Source organism: Monodelphis domestica, chromosome 8 (genome assembly GCF_027887165.1).
Source record: "Monodelphis domestica isolate mMonDom1 chromosome 8, mMonDom1.pri, whole genome shotgun sequence".
NCBI classification, from domain to species: Eukaryota; Metazoa; Chordata; class Mammalia; order Didelphimorphia; family Didelphidae; genus Monodelphis; species Monodelphis domestica.
Window position 1 is genome coordinate 30,778,286 of NC_077234.1, and position 14,558 is coordinate 30,792,843.

Here is a 14,558-nt window from a genome sequence, read left to right on the forward strand (position 1 = left end):
TATATCATTTTTATTTACAGATATTTTCTTCTTATTCTCCTCTTCTCCCAAAAAGAGGAAGAGAGAAGAAAAAAAGCAATTGGGTAAAAACAATGTGCCACCTAAATCAAACAGTAGAGACAACTTTGAAAAACGTGTTCTAAAAAAACATAAATCTTCTCATTTAATAAGAAATTTCCATGTAATAATTTGGGTGCTAGTTATAAAATTTTAAATGGGTGCATCCATGCTCAATTCTGTGGGCACAAGTATATAAATAAGAGAGGCTACCTCTTCCATCAGGATCAATTTCAAACTCTCTAAGAAGTCTCATTCCATAATTTTTGTCCACATCTTTTAGTGAATTTCCCTATTGGATGACACCAATAAACAAGATATCTTCATTCATTTGCTTGTTCCCTTGAATGATAAAGCAAGGGAATATTTAAGGGAGCTGAACTATCCATGTATTTTCTCTCAATCTTGCTATAATACTATAGCACCATCCCTGGGACATCTCAAAATGGATTTTACACTGGCATCTCCAAGTGCTTTATGCTGAAAAGAGAACTCCTCACATTTTACCCCAACCAAGCACTCCCTCTCACTTGCTTGTGCAAGGTCACATTCTTGACTCTTCTCCAGTCTATATATCTGAACATTGCTAACCTTTGCCATTTATACCTTTCCACCCTTCCTTTCTGTCTACTCCTCCAGGTCAGGCCCTCATCATTTATTGTAATAGCTTTCTATTTGGTTTACCTGCCCTCTCTCTCTGCTCTAATAAATTCTTTGCTCAACTACTGAAATGATTTTTATAATATGGAGGTTTGTCTATTTGATTCCCCATTCCAACCTTAGTAAATTTCCATTGGATCCCTATTACTTCAGATACACTAAAAGCTTTATATATAGAACCAAGAGTCATCTGCAAAGAGATTTTCTTGGAAGTTAATGAGATCACCAAGTGAAGTAGTATAGAGTAAAAAGAGAAGACAGTCCAGAAGAGAGCCTTCAAGACCTTCTAATTCTTTTCTTAAAGAAAGCATCTATTATACACTGATGTAAAGTTTATGAAGAATCTACAAGACTCTATCTTTTTTCACTAATACTGAATGATATTTGTCCATTTTGGGGTGGGGAGATCATCCCCATCTACCATCAACATGACAGTTGAAGTTGCTGAAATCACACCAAACAATACATGGGGGAAAATTAAATTTGACTACATATTATCAAGTCAGAAATGATTGGTTACCAATGGGGGATCCATTTCTGAATAAGCTGTTGTGTACAGTCAGATTAACTAGATAAAACAGGACCAAAATCAACAACAAATTAGAATAAAAATGAAAACATGAGTCCAATTTCAATAGCTCCCATCTGACCCACTTAAATGCGTTATTGACACTAAAGAATGGAAAATTGGTAAATGAAAGAATTTTTACTCTGATGCAATCACCTCTGAGAGAAATTGAATCAATATTAAATAGTCATTCTGCAAAAGAGGCCAAAAAAGCCCCCAAACCATCTCAGCCAGGAAGCACTTGAACTTCTTGCCAAGCACACTTATGGCAGCCAAAGTCAACACTACTTTAGAATGTAAACTCATTTGCAAAATGTTACAGAGGAGAATTGAAAATGGGATCACCTCACCAAGCAGTGAAAGGAAAATGCATCTGATAGGAAGCTTGGCCTAAGACCAAAGTAAGCCAGTTCATCCCTAGACCATTTATATATGAAACTGGAAAGAGGATGACAAGTAAACACAAAATAGAAAAGAGATTTCTTAATGTTTCTTTACTCATGGTGAGCAATGATAGCACCATCACATTTGGAACCTAACACTTAAGTCATCATCACTGTGTTTTATAAGGAAATGAAACTAGAACTTTCAAAAGACAAAGTAAAGAACAGAAGATAGACCATGATGCCAAGTGAACTGAAAGGGACTCCACATTGGAGATAATTTCATATTGAAAGCCACTCAAGGTTAATTTTCATTATTTTTTTAAATGGGAAGAAGCCAGAAGATCACAGACTTGGCATTACCACCAAGGAGAGATGATTCAGAAAACCAACAACTATAAATCCATTTAATTATTTATTTTCTCATTAGCATCCTTAGGAAAATAAGCAATTCATATATAATCCAATCTAATCCAACACCCTCTTATAAAAACACAGCACTAAGATCAGAAGACATAAAATCAGCTTCAATTGCTTTTAGACTATACCTGGTGTAGGGAGCTTCCAATGAGAAACGTACAAAGATGGTATAAAAACAATACTTGTCCCCAAACAGGTTACATTCTTCTACAAAGAACTACCAGGAACTAAATTTGGACTTATATTAACCAAGCTTAATTGAAAGTAGGAAGAGATTCTCATAAATCGTTCTCTTTGATTCATGTCTCCTCCCAGAGTTTACCTTAGGAACATTAGAACTTGGTTCATTTGCCTCCTTACCCATTCATCTCCCCAAGAGACATCATAATAATTCTGCTTTTAGGTTTCTACAGATGTAGGCAAAAGTTCCTTAGGTTTCCAGTGCAAGCACTCAAGCTAACAATATTTCTCAAATTCAAGACAGTATTTATTCCACCACACAGAATGTAAGGGACTCAGAAAACCATAAATACTAAAGGGCATTCTCCATCATTCCCTAGTAATTTCTATCTTTTCCTCCCTCTTAGGGACTTTCAGACTATTCTTCAGTCTTAGAACATGACCCTTTTGTTGAGACTCTCCAGAAAGAAAATGTATGTAAGACCTAGAAACTATGTCATACCCTAATGAATCCTTTTCTCCCTCAAGGACCTATGTTCTTTAGAATTAGAGTGGTGTCCTAAAGTTTGGGACTGCTCAGAATTTTTCTCTTGGGGCTGCTAAACTTTCAACCACTTAACTTCCAATTTCCATTAAACTCAGGGTAGCAGAGGAAGGTGCATCATGACTCAGCCTCTGGATACTCCTCCTGATATGGGATTATAAAATGTTTTTTTTTCCTCTCTGACAGAATTAGTTCAGGAATTCTTGGTATCCCACCATTGCCTCTGCTGCCATTCTTTTTTTTTCTTTTTAAAATTTAATTGTATTTCCCCCCAATTACATGTCAGAACAATCACCAACATTTTTTTTGAAAATTTTATTTAGTCAATTTAGCACATTATTCTTTGGTTGCAAGAATTATATTCTTTCCCTCCCTCCCCTGCTCCTCCCCTTCCTGTAGCCCACGCACAATTCCACTAGGTATTATATGTGTCTTTGATCAGAACCTATTTCTTTGTTTTTGATGTTTGCACTAGGATGATCATTTAGAGTCTACATCCTGAATCATATCCTCATCAACCCAGGAAATCAAGCAGTTGGTTTTCTTCAGTGTTTCTGTTCCCACAGTGTTTCCTCTGAATGTGGATAGTGTTCTTTCTCGTAGACCCCTCCAAGTTGTTCAGGATCACTGCATTGCCACTAATGGAGCAGTCCATTATATTTGATTGTACCACAGTGTATCAGTCACTGTGTACAATGTTTTCCTGGTTCTGCTCCTCTCACTCTGCATCACTTCCTGGAGGTTGTTCCAGTCTCCATGGAATTCCTCCACTTTATTATTACTTTTAGCACAATAGTATTCCATCACCAACATATACCACAATTTGTTTAGCCATTCCCCAATTGATGGGCATCCCCTCATTTTCCAATTTTTTGCCACCACAAAGAGCGCAACTATGAATATTCTTGTACAAGTCTTTTTGTCCATTATCTCTTTGGGGTACAAACCCAGCAGTGCTATGGCTGGATCAAAGGGCAGACAGTCTTTTATCACCCTTTGGGCATAGTTCCAAATTGCTCTCCAGAATGGTTGGATCAGTTCACAACTCCACCAGCAATGAATTAGTGTCCCTACTTTGCCACATCCCCTCCAGCATTCATTACTTTCCATTGCTGTCATATTAGCCAATCTGCTAGGTGTGAGGTGATACCTCAGAATTGTTTGGATTTGCATCTCTCTGATTATAAGAGATTTAGAGCACTTTTTCATGTGCTTATTAACAGTTTTGATTTTCCCTACAGGGTGCAAATCGATTTTCTGCCCCAATGTATTTGATTGTTCTTCCCTCTTTGAGTCAATTTCAATGCACATAAGAACTGAGTATTTCATATCTCCAACCTCTTTACCCTTTCAGTGTATTGATGTTCTCCCCCCCTTCCGACCATGAGCTTCTTTGTGACATAAAATTTACCCTATTTTGCTTCTTTTCCCATTTCTCTTAGTATTAACCTTTTTTTAAACTCTAGTTGTATATATGTGTGTATATATATATATATATATACACACATATATATATTTATGCATACATATATCTACATACATATTTATGTCTTAGCATTTCCTCCTATACAGTTTGTCACTGTTCCCTCTAAGTATAATTCTTCTAGCTACCCAGGTGATAATAACAATTTTTAAGGGTTACCAATATCCTCTTTTCTTATAGGGATACATATCATTTTAAGTTATTGGGTCCCTTAAAAAAAGTTTTTTTTTTGTTTTTGTTTGTTTGTTTGTTTTCTCCCCTTTCTTAATTACCTTTTGATGATTCTCTTGAGTTCTGTGTTTAGGCATCAAATTTTCTGTTCAGGTCTGATCGTTTCTTTATGGATGCTTGGGATTCTTCTATTTTATTAAATGACCATACTTTCCCCTATAAGAATATAATCAGTTTTGCTGGGTAGTTGATTCTTGGTTGTAGACCTAGTTCCCTTCCTTTCCAAAATATCATATTCCATGCCTTTCGGACTTTTATTGTAGATGCAGCCAGATTCTGTGTTATCTTCATTGTAGTTCCATGGTATCTGAATGGCTTCTTATTAGCAGCTTGTAATATTCTTTCCTTGGTCTGGTAGTTCTTGAATTTGACTATAACATTCCTGGATGTTGTCAATTAAGGATTAAGTACAGGAGGTGATCTATGGATTCTTTCAATCTCTACTTTTCCCTCTTGTTCTAGAATTTCGGGGCAGTTTTCTTAGATAATTTCCTGTAGGATGATGTACAGGCTTTTTCTTTAGTCATGGTCTTCTGGTAGACCAATGATTCTTAAGTTGTCTCTCCTGGACCTATTTTCTAAATCTTCTGTTTTGTAAATGAGGTTTTTCATATTTTCCTCAATTTTTTCATTCTTATGGTTTTGTTTTATAGTTTCCTGCTGCCTTGTGAAGTTGCTTGCTTCTAATTGTTGTATTCTAGTTTTTAAAGACTGGATTTCATCCCTGGCTTTTTGATCATCCATCTCATTTTGGTCTGATTTTCATTGGAGGTCATCTTTCATCTCCTTTGCCTCATTTTCAAACTGATTAATTTTGGATTTCAAGACACTATTTTCTCATTTTAGTTCAAGTGCCTCTGTTTCCAGATGTCTTAGCTTGCTTTTTTAAGTTCTTTTCCCATTTTTCTTTAGCCTATCTTTTTTTTTTTTTTTTTTTAAAAGAATTTTAATAAAATTTGGCATCAGACACACATTATCAATTTCAGTTTGGATATACAATTGATCTCTGAATACACATAGATATTTATTCTCTCCCCATGACCACCAGACCAACATCTTTGTTCCAGGATTCCTTTAACATGAAAAATTTCCTTTTGTATCTACCCTAGAATACCACATCACATGATACTCTAAATTAAACTCAAAGAATATCCCATTTACTTGGCATTTTAAGGGAATAAAGCACTCCACAAAAGTGAATATTCCAGACAACTAAAATTGACCACTCTTAAGTGTCACAACTTTTTATTTTAACCATTTGGAAATTTGTCAAATGCATGACTAATTTTCCTACTTTCTTAAAAACAAGGTACAAGGCATAACCCTAACCCTTTTTTTGTAATGACAGATCATCTCCATGAGAAATCAATTATCACGATATGTTATAATATTGCAAGATCCTCAAGATTTACTGAAGTTGTCTTTCTAATTAAAACACCACATACTGGTAGGCTAATTGGCTGTCACTTTATTCTGATGTAAGTATGCTTGCTTCTAGCTGCAGGCTGGAAAACCAAGCCACTGAGTTGATCCTAATTGTGTCTAAAATAAGGAGTAAATGAACCCTGAATAAGGAATGGGAAGCCATCCTAAGCCATATTTGCATGTTCTTTAGCCTATCTTAATTGTGTTTTGAATTGTGTTTTGAGTTCTTCCAAAGCCTGTGTTCAATTCTCTGGAGTTTCTGTGTTTTTGCTTGATGTTCCTTGATCCTCCTCTGTTTCATTTGCTCTTTGTTCATTGCCTGGATAGAAGCTGTCTATTGTAATTTCCTTTTTCTTTTTCTATTGTTTGCTCATATTTTCCCCTTCTTTCCCCCCCTGTGGTTGCCTATAGTCTTGTTCCTCTCATTATGTGCTTGATCTGTGGGTTTGGGTTTTTCTGTCAACCTTCACCCTTGGAGCTTAGCAAGGCTCTCAGAGCAGTCTGTGGAGGAGGGGTGTTGGAGCTTGAGTTTCCCTGCCCTCTGAAGGCTTTATAAGATTAAGCCCAGCGGAGTTGAACTTGCAGAGCTTGATGTGCCCTGAGGCCAAAACCTCGGGAAGGGGAGGGGCAATATGGAGTGTCTCAGCTCTGATTGGGCTGCCTTCTCTGAGGTTATCCTCCAGCTGCCTCCCCACCACCTGTGTTCAAAGCCCTAAGCCTGGCACAGCTTTGCCCACAAGGTACTCCCTCCAGACTAGCACCCTTGCCTGCCCAGAGATTCCAGCCACTGCTGGAGGCTCAGTACTGTAGGTGGGGGAGGGGTCCTGGGACCTTCCTTCTTCCCTCCCCTTTGAGTGTACTCAAATTCTGGCTTTGGGGGGTGTACCTTTTAAGCTGAGTTCAGAAGGAGGATTCCTTGGCTTTGTCCTATTGTTAGATTTGGTTTCAGTCCCCTAGGAGCATTTTGTTTTTAATTGGTGAGAAAGGGTTTTCAGAGGTCTGAACTTTCACTGCCTCTATGCCGCCATCTTGGCTTCACCTTCTAACTGGCACCATTCTTGAAATCCCCTCTTAAAACTAAAGTATTCTCAGCTTTAAAAATATTCTGGTCAGCTTTGTGTAATAGAGAGACACAGGAACATTCATGCACACACACACACGCACGCACACACACACACACACACACACACACATGAGTTTAGCACAGTTAAACTCAGCTTTCTATCTGTCTTCTCCCATGTATAATGCTTACTATAAGTAAGAAGCCTAGAGCATCAGAGGCCATTACAATTAATCAGAATTAACCAGTGCCATTAGGTTATCAGTGAGTACATTCATTCTTTACATAGGTTATTTTCTAAGCCAAATGAAAGCCCTATCTTTGGTCCTTGTCAAATTGTTGAGGCTACTCATTTCAATACCAAGAAGAGAATATTTAATCAACACTCCAAGAGCACTGGATTTCAAATTGTAAGATTCAAATCCTACCTTCAAAACTGGCTCTTCCATTAATTCCCTATGTAATCATAGACAAGTCACTTCCTTCTTCTTGTCTTCATTTTGCTCCCCCTAACAAATGAGACCAGATAGGCTTCCAGATACTCCCAGGTCTACATCTATTATCCTAAGTTCCTCTACAAACTTTGGGGATCTCAATACTTTCTACATACTTAACTGGAGTGTTCTTCATGAAAATAAAGAGAAGGGAGAAGGCAAAATTTTTAATAGATTTTTCTGTAGTAAACAGCTTCAGATGAAGAGAATATACAGTCTGCCTGTGTTTCTTATTTATTACTATAAAGCCCCTCTTGAGTAAGGAGGGCAAACTTAGTTTTAAAAGCTTTTCTCAAACAAAGTATCCCCCCATGGACTTGTTAAGATCATAAAATCTCCAGTCTAAACTGTGGTCTGTAAATTGTATAGGGGAAGTTAACAAATTCTAGTTTATCGTGACAAGGTAGTATTTTTTTTTACTTACTCAGATTACTGTTATTTTTTTTTTACCATGAAGGACCACTTATCAAGAATAGTCTAAGTTTCATCTATTTGGGATTTCATTGTAACTCCATGAAGAGTTAACTTTTTTAATGTTAGGAAATGATCATGGCTATGGGATGGGGGTTGGGTCATGCATCTGTTAAGTGTACTACCTGAAAACATCATTAAAAAGTTATTTCATTCAGAACCAAGGATTAATGCTTGACTTTTGATCATTTTAATGACTGAGCTAACCCAGTAACCCATGCCCCTAGATCCAGTGATGTCTGATAAATATATAACTGGGTCTCTGGAAAAGCCCAATAACTTTTAAGATTAAACTGCATTGTTAACATTTTCTCTATCATTTTCTTAACTTTTGGCAAGCCACAAAACAACAAATCAAGCCCTAACTTGTATTATTTGCCAATTTTTGAATTGTAAAAATCTTACACTGAAAATTTGACAATTCACTCTTGGGAGTCAGGCTAATGACTCCATCAAATGTCTGCCTAGATCTCTCTTTTTACTTTAAACTTTATCCATCACTCACTACAGGAAGCACAAAATTGCCAGATCAGAACTAGGTGTGAATATAATAGTATCTACAAAGTGGCATAGTAGTGTAATTTAAAGAGACCTGAGCTTGTTTTGGAGTTTTGAGTCTTATTACCAATTCATACTGCATCCATAACAAGGTATGTCTTTTAACTTCTCCAAGCCTCAATTTCCTCATATGACAAACAGGAATAATTATATCTCTATTTCCTGATTCCAGATGTGTTCTTTTTATTTTTACATAAGATTTCCTAGAGAGTCATTTGCATTTAGTGGCCCCATTAATGTTGGAACTCCTTCAAGGCAAAAAATATTTTTACCTTTTATCCTCAAAGTGTAGCCTAGTACTGAGGACAGCATGCTAAATAAATGCTTGTTGGCTGATTTCCTTTTGCTAGCTCTATTTCAGCATTTGCATCTGTGTCCTTAACTTCATATAGTTCACAAGCATTTCCTTATACCATGAGTATAGCATGTGCAGATACTTCATGTAGCTCACTGAGAAATGTTATGTATAACATTTTCTTCTGCTGTGTTAATTTTTAAAATATGATTACAGTTTGTCCCCAGGAAAGATATGGCCAAGACTGTCAGCTACCCTGTGCCTGCAAAAATGGTGGGCTTTGTAATCCCACATATGGAAACTGCACCTGTGGACTTGGCTGGTCAGGCATTCACTGTGAGGAAGGTAAGATGCCATTCTTGGCCTTTTACTTTAGTTCTATCTGATTTATATCCTCTGACTAAAAGTCAATAACAGAATGTGCAAAAATAATGATTTCTATGATGATAATGGTTAAAATTCATATATTACTTTAAGGTTTGCAATAATTTAAAATATATTATCTCATTTTATATTCATTTGTTAATTGGATCAAGGGACTTTATAAGTCTTTGAGCCCAATACCATCATTTTATGGATGGAAAAAATTAATTCAGAAAGATCAAATATCGCACCCATGGTCAGAAAAATGGTATGTCTCTGGGGCAGGATTTGAATCCAGATTTTCCAGCCTCAAAATCTATTCCTTTATCTGCCATAATATGCTTCTTCTGACAAAAATCCTGTGAAGTAGATGTTATCATTATACCCATTTTACAGAGTAAGAAATAGAGACTGAAAAAGTGAAAATGGTTTGTCCAGACATTAATCTCTCCTCACTTCCAGTCCCATGCTCTTTCTACTCTACCATCTTATTTTATATTTAGAAACAGAAATCTAGCACCAGAAAATTGAGTCATTTCAAGATAGCACTTCATTAGAAATTTATCTGTCAACCCAAATGTGAATTTTGTCACTGTCTTATGACTTTGGAATTTTCAAATTAGACAAAAGGAATATTCTTTAATCGGGATGTCTGACTTTTCATCAGATTATAAGAGAATAGATTTAGAATTGCAAGGATCATCTTAAGAGATCACCTTGTCCAATGCTCTCATTTTATAGATGAGAAAACTAAGATCTAGAAAAGTCTAGAATTGCTTTACACCAAATTGCCCTGACAAAAAGGGAAAGAAGTGAGTTCTGAATATATATATCATCTAGTGCCAAAAATGGAGTTCCATGCTCTTCCTTGTTCTTCATTGCCTTTCCTTTTTGTTTCTTTTTACATCATAACAAGAAGTATGTTCAACTGCCTCCAACCTCATTGTTATTGTTAAGAATCTTGTAGGAAAAGGAGTTGGAAGATGATTATGCTGGGATCCAGATCTGGGTTCTAGTCCAGGCTCTGTCATTTACCATGTGACTTTGGAAAAGTCACTAATCCATCTTGTTCTTAACCCCCCCCCCCACTGCCTAGACCTTACCTTTTCAATGTTTTTGTAATATCAAGTCAGTTTTCCACATGTATCATAGAAATGACATATTGAACTGAAAAAATAATGCTAATGGTATTATTACCACCACCATCACCTCCCTCCAGAAAAGGACATATGCATACTTCCCTCCTTTAAACTCTATTAAATATTTTATTAATTTATTTTTAAACCCTTACCTTCCATCTTAGAGTCAATACTGTTTATTGGTTCCAAGGAAGAAGAGTGGTCACGGCTAGGAAGGTTGCCCAGCTAAGAATGTCTGAGGCTAGATATGAACCCAGGACCTCCCATCTCTGGGTCTGGCTCCCAATCCACTAAACCCAATGTCTATGAAATATTTATGAATATATATTTATCAAGGTACTTTTTATAAAAATGTGAGAACAGCTGGATAATTTTCTAAAATAGGTGACTCTCAAGGAACAGAGAATATAAGATTCTGCTGTATTGTTTTATTAATTGGGAAAAAAAACCTGACTAAATGAAGCAAATTTCAGCCTTGATGATTATCCCTGAACAAGAACCTTCCCAAGCACATACTGAGATTTTTTTAAAGATTTCTTGGTGATTCCAACTTCAGAAGTAGTGTGAATCAATGATCTTCATGCCTTCACATTATCAGTATCAAGGGAAGCATGAAACATGGAAACATATGCTTATCGTTACTATTTCCTTCTATCAAAGGATTCAAGAAAAATTTCAAATAGAAGAACAAGAAAATAGGTCATCTAGATATGGTATTATCCTAAAATATTCCAAGTATCGGATGGCATTGTGCTAATTTATTATATGTGTGTATATATACATATACACATAGCTATACATACATTTTTGTGGTCTCATATATATAATTGAACATATATAATCCATTTCTGTTCAGATGGGTACATACTTGTCCTATCTATTTGTACAGAATTGTTTATATTTGTTCTTCCCCCTTGGATTGTGAGATTGAGTGAAGGAAATGATTGTTGTACTTTTTTGAATCTCTAACCCTTAGTACACAGCCTGGAACAAAGTAGTGGCTCAATAAATGTTCACTTGCTTACTCACTCACTCACTGATTACACAGAATACCACGGGACATCCTAAATGAGATTCATGACTGCACAAAAGAAATGTTTATATAATAAAAGAGAAAGAAAATAATGGATATCTAATCATAGCTGCCTAATCTATGGCATGGGTTAGACACATAAATCCATATATTTGGAACAATTTGCAATGAGTCAAGATTAGAATTTAATAAGATGAACAAAGTGGCTTCTATTGTACTTGAGAAGTTTCACAAAAGTTTCAATAGGTCCAAGTTACTCCTTGACAAAAAGAAAATCTTTTAAACATCCCTATTCTACCAGAAATGCCTTCTCATCATCAAACATTTCCATTTGGGCTAGCCCAGAAAGACATGAATCAGATCTAGTGTATGTCCAATAATGACTTCCCCTCAGGAACTGGAGCAAGAGGTATAATCCACAAAATGTATGATCACAGAGGGTGGTGGGCAAATCACAAAGCCAAATCAAGAGATAAGTGGGCAACTCAAGAGCTGTCCTCATCCATAAAATCTCACAAGAATTCTCAGGAATGCTTAACTATTTTTTGTCATGGATCCCTTTGGCAATTTGATGAAACTTGTGAACCCTTTCTCTGAAAAATGTCTGTGCCTACTTTCATGGCTAAAGAAAAAAACTGAATTTTGGTTTAAAATTATTTTATTTAAATAAATAGATGACGTTTTATTCCCATCCAAGTTATGAGATTCTTTTGAAGCCTTTCTATGTATCCCTTTTTAAGAACCCTGGACCTATATATAGGTAGGATTCCAAGTTTGGTGGTAGATCAAATGTGCAGGATATGTGGAGATACATGAACAAAAATTAGAAAAATTTGGGAAGTTTTTATCTGTACCAATGTAGGGTGTAGCTGAAGTAAGGAGAACAAACATTGAAGTCTGTCTTGATTCAAAGAAAAACTGTAATAATTAGAATGGTCCAAAAGTAGAACTGGCGTCTTCTGGGCTGAACATGGGAGTCTTCAAATGAAGACTAGAAAATTACTTATCAAGCATATTATTGAAAGGAATTCTTCAGCATTAGGTTTGCCTAAATGGACTTTGATTTCCCTTCTAAGATTGGAATTATGTGATGGAGAAGCAGACATATCAGTGTGATTATTTTTCCAAGTATATAATTTTAAGATATTAGTCTAATAGAAGTTTTAGCTTTTGGGTCTTATTTTAAATGTCTCTTTAAAAAAGTCTTGCTCTTTCAATAATCTGAGGAATAAGCACATTTTTTACTAGGTCAAGAGAAGTAATTTCTTGGTGTCTTCTCTTTGACAGCATGCCTTCCTGGTACATATGGTCCAAGCTGTCATTTGAACTGCTCTTGTCAGAACAATGGGACTTGCAATAGGTTTACTGGTTTCTGTCAGTGTCCAGAAGGTTACTATGGGCACAGCTGTGAACACCGTAAGTAGAAACAACAGATGCGTATGTTGGTGGCATTTAGAAGTCCCGAATGTAAAGTATATGTATGTTTCTAGTCCAAAATACAAACAGTCTAATTCATCATTTTTAGCATAACTGTCTAGAACTCAGCTCATGGTCCTAAGTAAGTTTGAGACAGGTATTAATTGTGGGTTGACCCCTTTGTCTCTGGTTACCCTGAAGTTGCACATAGACGTGCTAGAGGTTCCATTACGTTGCGTACATGGCATCAATGTAGTAATGCCATCAATGATCTCCCCAAGTTATTCAATATTTTCCTCTCTTGGAAACATTTTGGAAAATCAACCTCTTAACACCTTCAATAAAGTGCTTTCAACACACATTTCCTCTGTGTGTCTTCCCAACCTCATCCTTCCTCCTGAGGATCACTTGTATTTCCTGTTTATTACATCATTACATGAGATGTTAGAATTTGAATATGATGGTTCCATTGTCATTCGTGGTGAGAGAAGATTGGTATAGAATTGGCCCAGAAAGGATGCCATGTTGAAAGGCTCTCGTTTAAAATATTTCTTAATGTTATTCACTCTTTCTGAAAGCATATTTTCCTGCTAATTTGGATAGGAGAGAATTTTGAAATAATGTGCTCTAGAAAGAGTACAGTGTACTGGGCACCATATCCTTGAGTTCAATTCAATCCAACTCACTAAATATATATTAAAGGTTGACTAGGTACACATCATTGTACTATAAATTAGGGAATATAGAGAAAAATAAATTAGTCCCATCCCTTAAAGACTTCCATTCTTTTAGACTATGGAAAAATAGGAAAAGGGGGACACAGCGACAATTAATTCAAAGAGAAATGAATTCAAGGGAAATTGAGGAGAGAGAAAGCACCAACAATTGGAGGAGGATAAGGATGATGGCTAACATAGATATGTACACTAAGTTTTGTGAAAGCACTTTGAATATAATATTTCATTTGAGCCTCAAGGTGAGTGCTATTCTTTTCCCTACTTTAGATAGGAGGAAACTGAAGCAACTTGCCCAGGATCACACAGTTAAAATATGATATTGGGTCTAAACCCAGACTTCCTTATTCCAAAGCCAGAGCTCTACTCACTACCTCATGCAATGCCCTGGCCAGAGACTGCTTTGCAGAAGAGATGAGCCTTGAAATGAACCTGGAGTGAGAAGAAAGATTCTGAGAAGCTGCACTGAGAAGGAAGCGCATTCTCTCCGATGGCTCAATAATAGCATTTGAAAAGGGATGAATGGTGGTTAAACACTCTAGCAGTTGCTTGTGGCCAGTGGATTTCCATGAAACTTAATTCACATTAATTTATCTATTCTTAGGGAACCTTCATCAGTTCAGGATTGCTGGTGACAATTGTGGGGATGCCTAGAGTAGAGGATGTTTGAATAAGTTAGGGGAAAAGTCTCATACTTAGACTCCAAATTTAGAGGTGAGGTCATGAGAGCAAAATACTAAAGTAACTACAATTTACTGATTTATATCCAGTCTACAATATGCAATATAATCAAGTTAAATAGGTTGATAGAAACCTAAATAGCCCCACGTCCCAGCCAAGTTTCTTCTCTGAGTCAGAGGAAAAATGGTTCTCCAAAGCGTTTATGGTTTCCACCCTACCCATTATGATGAATTATATCAATATATTCATGTAAAAACATAGATCCTCAGTCAGCAGGATGAAAGACAGAACTCTGGCCTAACAATAATTGTCTTTATTGAAACAAGGCTGTCGGGTTTTACCATCCCTTCAAAGTTCACTCAT

General features: G+C 36.3%; 1 protein-coding gene across 2 annotated transcripts in view; it reads left to right on the top strand.

The window, feature by feature from the left end:
- LOC100616966 (EGF-like and EMI domain-containing protein 1) overlaps positions 1 to 14,558 on the top strand; it is a 787,120-nt gene that overhangs the window by 759,470 nt on the left and 13,092 nt on the right. For both annotated transcript variants that reach the window (XM_007502250.2, XM_056807813.1), the window contains 2 exons: positions 9,046 to 9,174; positions 12,652 to 12,780. In XM_007502250.2, the coding sequence (XP_007502312.1) occupies positions 9,046 to 9,174; positions 12,652 to 12,780 (258 nt within the window). The remainder of the gene's footprint in view (positions 1 to 9,045; positions 9,175 to 12,651; positions 12,781 to 14,558) is intronic.